Here is a 5015-nt window from a genome sequence, read left to right on the forward strand (position 1 = left end):
TCCCCCCCCCCCCCCCCCCCCCCTGGGACTCAGCACAGCCCCTGCACTCGGCTGACATCGACCACAGCGGCCCTCGCGTTTTCCACAACACCTCGAGACTGTCCAGTGACCACCTGGCGGTTCTGGGGCCCACTCTGTGCCATCACTCAACGTGAACGCTTGATGCCGTTTCCTCCGGTATTTATTTCAGGATTTCTGAGGCTACAGAGATGCCCTGGCAGCCGGGACAGGCTTGGCCGCTGGGGGTGGGGAGGTGGGTGGGACTCAACAGGGTTTTTTTTCCATTTCAGAAACTCAAAATGTCCAAAAAATACGAAATTAACGCATTAAGAGGTTTATTTGGGTAAATGGCCCGTAGTGGGTTTTCCCCAGAAAAGGGGGAAGGACAAGCGGGGAGACCGTCTTCTGTGGACAGAAAGTAGGAGGCAGGAAGGTGCGTGCGGTGCCACCGTGAGCGCCCCCGGCTGTATCAGTGCCATTGGAATAATAAATTCGATATGGTGGTGACTGTGTGTCCACGTGACTTTCTTGTCCAGCCAGCCTGCGGCGGGCTTCCAAGTGCTGCAGCGCTGAAGGTTGCACCTGACCTTGAAGTACCCTTTGGGAGGCTGGGCCCAGATGCGGAGGCCCCGCCAGCAGTCACACACGGCTCCTGCTCGCGCCCGTTGTCCGGCAGGACCCACCATGATGGTGGCAGTTCAACTGGTCTGTGCAGAGGGACAGCCACCCCCCTTGTCCTTTCTGGTGCTGGAAATGGGCCCCAAGTTTGTAAGCTTGCAAATCTGCTTCTGTGGAGGTGCCTTCTCGATCATGGTGGCTCGGACTAGACTGTCCGTGAGGGGGAGTCACAGAACCGTCAGCTGCCAGGTGGGTTGTCTTACCCAGCCAGCTGGTTATCAGAAAAGTTAACATTGGGCGTTAGACTTAACCTTAAATGTGAACTTCTAGGCAGTGGAGGATTAACATCTAGTTCATGCCTTTCGCTGGGTTAGGGACCGTCCCAAACACCCAAACATTTCAACCGTGATGCAGCCCTGGGGGGAGACGTGTGGGAGTTTGCGGTGGCATTTCGTGTGTTTCACCGTGTAGGGGACTCCCTTCAGCACTTCGAAGGAGCCTGGGATGACAATGCCATGACCGCAGGGGACGGCACTGCTCTGGTCTCCAACCCCCAGCATCGAATGACTGGAAGGTCATCCGTGCTGGGAAATGCGGATGCCAAGACCTAACCTTGCTTGATATGCATACAAGTATTTTGTGCTCTTTAGGAAACTAAGCTTGTTTTTGAATAAGTTCACATTTTACAGAAAAGTTGTACTAAGTGTGGTGGCCCATCTGGTGGTGCTTGTGTTTCAGGATCCAGTCGAGGAAACACGTGGCATTTAGTTTTGCACATTTTTAATAATCCAGTAATTTTGTCAAAGATAGGACTATGGTAAATTGAGAACTGAAGTCTTTAAAGTCGATGAGAAACAACTAGGCCACCTGTGGTATTTGGTAACCCCACTCTGCATTTTCTGTCAGATACCCATTCCATTTGCAGGGGCTGACCCGTTACAGTGTCTGTGTGGCTGTGTAGATTTGTCTTGTTACTGACCTTGTGTTATTCTGGTTGCTCTAGGTCAGGTACTTAGACCTCTCTGGTCTCAGGACTCCTGCACACTCCAAAACATTATTGAGGATCCCAAAGGCCTTTTTATTTAATTGGGTTTTATCTACTGGTAATTTACCATGTTTAGAAATTTTTAAACGGGGAGCCTGGGTAAACCTCTGACTTTGCCTCAGGTCATGATCTCACAGTTCCACAAGCTTGAGCCCTGCTTCTGCTCTGCTGACAGGGCAGAGCCTGTCTCCCTCCCTCTCTCTCTGCCCCTCCCCTGCTCCCTTTCTTGTCTCTCACAAACAAAACAATTAAAAAAAATTAAAAGGTCACATTTGTTAACAGCGATTTCATCAGAGAAGTGCTGATGTATCAGGAAACAAGTTTAGAGATTTTTTAAGTTTTTGCTTAAAAGCTTACCATTGGCAAGATACTGCCCCTTGTTTCCCTTGAAGTGACAGGTTTGATTTCTTTTTAAGTTTATTTACTGAGAGAGTCCCAAGCAGGCTCTGCACTGCCAGCATGGACCCTGACGTGGGGCTTAGACCTGCGAACCGTGAGATCATGTCCTGAGCCAAAATCAAGAGTTGGACGCTTGTAACTTTTCTTTCGTGTTTTATTTGAGAGAGAGAGGGAGACACAGAATCCGAAGACTGTCTCCAGGCTCTGAGCTAGCTGTCAGCTCGGAGCCCAACACAAGGCTCGAACCCATGAACCATGAGATCATGACCTGAGCTGAAGTCGGACACTTAACTCACTGAGCCACCCAGCTGCCCCAAGAGTCAGACTCAATCCAGCTGAGCCACCCAGCTGCCCCAGAGAGCTTGATTTGTTCATTTTTGAGAAAATGTCTTCCACAAACCCAAGTCTAATTTACTATAGTTTGTCAGGTTTTTCTTTTAAGAAAAATGATGTCCCAACTCATGAAGTATGGGCTGTGCGTAACTCCCAAAGAATATACTATGGGAACCAGAGAAATATTCTGGAGCTACCTGACCAGGTAACCAAGGTCAACATCAACAGTGACATCATGTTGATATTCTGGACCCTTGATAGGGTGTCATGGGAAGGGCACTTGACCTCTGTGGTCTTCCTCCCTAAAACCCATCACCCCATGTGTAAGAACACCACCAGACAAATCCAGTTGAGGGACATTCTACAAAATACTTGATCAGTACTCCCTGAAACTGCCACCAAAGTCCTCAAAACAGGAAAGTGTGAGAAGCTCTCATAGCCTAGAGGACCCTAAGGACTAAATGCCACGTGGGATCCTGGATGGGATTCAGAAAAAGGACATTAGGGAAGACATCTGAATAGTGTGGACGTGGCTATGATGACGTGTTAAACTGTTGGTGTACCAGACTACTGTAGGATGTAACGATTACATCGGGAGAGGCTGGTGTGCCATGCGGTCAGGGTGTTTGGTGAAAGTCAAAAGGCTTCGGGTCTTTTCTCATATGGCATCTGCAGTGGCTTTGGGTTCGGGTCTTTCCGGGAATGAACGTCAGCCATGCCATTTACTAGCTGTGTGGCTTTGGGTGGGTTACTTAACCTCTCTGGGTCTCAGCTTCCCCGTATGCAGAATGGGGGAAATAGTAATACACTTCACCTCCTAGGATTGTTGACTGGCTCGTACTAACTGGCTGTTTTATCACCTATCTGGAGACATCGGGAGTCAAAAGAATCGCATGACCGGCCACACCCGACCGATCTTGCATTTTTATGTATTTGGAGGAAAGGGGGTAACATTTTACAGAGGAGGAAGCTGCAATTCGGGAGCTAAAGCGGCCTCGGGAGGTCCACCCCAGGAGCGGCCTTGCGGGAGCTGGGCCTTGCATTCGCGTATCTTGTGCTCAACGAAGGGCAGGAAGACGAGAGGAATCGAGGAGCTTAGCATCTCGCCTCAGCTTCAGGACCCGGGTCAGAGGACAGCGGGTGGGGCGGCCCTGGGGCCGGAAGTTGGCCTTCCAACTTCCTAAATGTGACCGACGTCCGCTCCAGCCAATGAGCTGCATGACGGCGAACCCGGCGGCCAGTGGCGAAGCGGCATCCGGGTTCGGGGGACCGGACGCCAGCGGGCGGGGAGGGGCGTCACGAGCGGCGGGCGCACCGACCAATGGGCGACGGGCCCCNCCGGGGAAAGAGCTGGGCCCCGGCTCGCGAGGGGCGTGGCGGCCTGGGGAGGACGCTGGAGCGGGGTCCTCGGGGCTGGGAGAGACCTTGGAGGGGCCTGCCCCAGAGCGTGTGCAAGGTTAGGGGAGAGGACGACGGAGATTCACATGTGGCCGGGAGACGGGCCAGGGGGCCTCTGGTACCCGGAGGGATGCCTTGGAGGAGGGGGAAGAGCCAGTCTCCTTGGNAGGGACAAGCACACCGCCCCGGAGGGGCTTAGATCTGTGGAGGTCAGGGAGTTTGGGGGTCAACGGGTGAGGACGAGGAGGGGTTGCGGTCGCTGATAGGCAGGGAGGTGGGTGTTGGGACTGGAGCACCTTAGCAAGTTGGGCAAGTGAGGAGCCTCCGGGTTTGGGGGTGTGGGAGTGGGGGAACTGGCAGGAATGTAGGGGTGGGCTTTGGCTGAGCAGGTTGGGAGAAGCCCAGGAGGGAGAGAGGCTGGGGCAGTGTGTGGGGAGCCAGAGGCATGGGCCTGGGGGGTGGGGGTGTATGAGTGTGCCAGCACAGGAAAGTACCCCGCCCGCCACATGCATGTGCCCTTTGTGAGGAGCGTGGAACTTATCTTGGGGGGGAGGAGTGGTTGTTCTTCCCTAGGAGAAATGGCTGGCATCTCACCTCTTCCTTATTTCCATGGCTCCTCCAGGGTCACAGCTGGGGGACTCCCCGAGATCGTGTCCCCAGCCTTCAGCGGCTGGGCTTTCACTGGAGGAGAAGGCACCGGAAGGCTGGCCCACCACCATGTCAACTTTCAGGCAGGAAGACGTGGAAGACTACTATGAGATGGGGGAGGAGCTGGGCAGGTGAGCAGGCCACTGTGCGGGGGGCTTCAGGGACGGGAGGGAGGCCTTGAGGGGCTTTCTGGATGCCTTCTCCCCGCCGGTCCCCCGTCCCGCTCTCCAAGACAGAATGAGTCAGTGTCATGTGCTGGCAGAAGGAATTTAGGCTCTGGGGTCGGGTGGCCCTGTCTGCAAATTCTTGCTCCAACACTCCCTCTGCCTTTCTTTCGGGAAAAAATAGAGTTAAACACACGGAGCACCTAACGGGGCGTGAGAGCGGTAGGTGGTAAAGGTCGGTCCCTCTATTTAATCCTTTCTTGAGGGAGGTGACCGATGAGGCCTCGTGTCTGGGCCCACACGCCTGCCAATTGTTTAGCATTCTTGTGGGAAAGAGCGGCGGCTTCCCATTCCACCCAGGCAGCTGATTTCCTGTCCCCCCCCGGGAGCACCCCTGCCTCAGACTAGCC

General features: G+C 53.9%; 1 protein-coding gene across 1 annotated transcript in view; it reads left to right on the forward strand.

Annotated features, from left to right (window-relative positions):
- The first annotated feature begins 3766 nt into the window (after positions 1-3766).
- The window catches only part of DAPK3 (death associated protein kinase 3), a 12564-nt gene continuing 11315 nt past the window's right edge, over positions 3767-5015 (forward strand). Inside the window, 2 exon segments of the mRNA XM_077746848.1 lie at positions 3767-3851; positions 4416-4572. Coding sequence (XP_077602974.1) covers positions 4511-4572 — 62 coding nt within the window. The 5' untranslated portion in view covers positions 3767-3851; positions 4416-4510.

This window comes from Crocuta crocuta, unplaced genomic scaffold (genome assembly GCF_008692635.1).
Source record: "Crocuta crocuta isolate KB4526 unplaced genomic scaffold, BGI_CrCroc_1.0 scaffold110, whole genome shotgun sequence".
NCBI classification, from domain to species: Eukaryota; Metazoa; Chordata; class Mammalia; order Carnivora; family Hyaenidae; genus Crocuta; species Crocuta crocuta.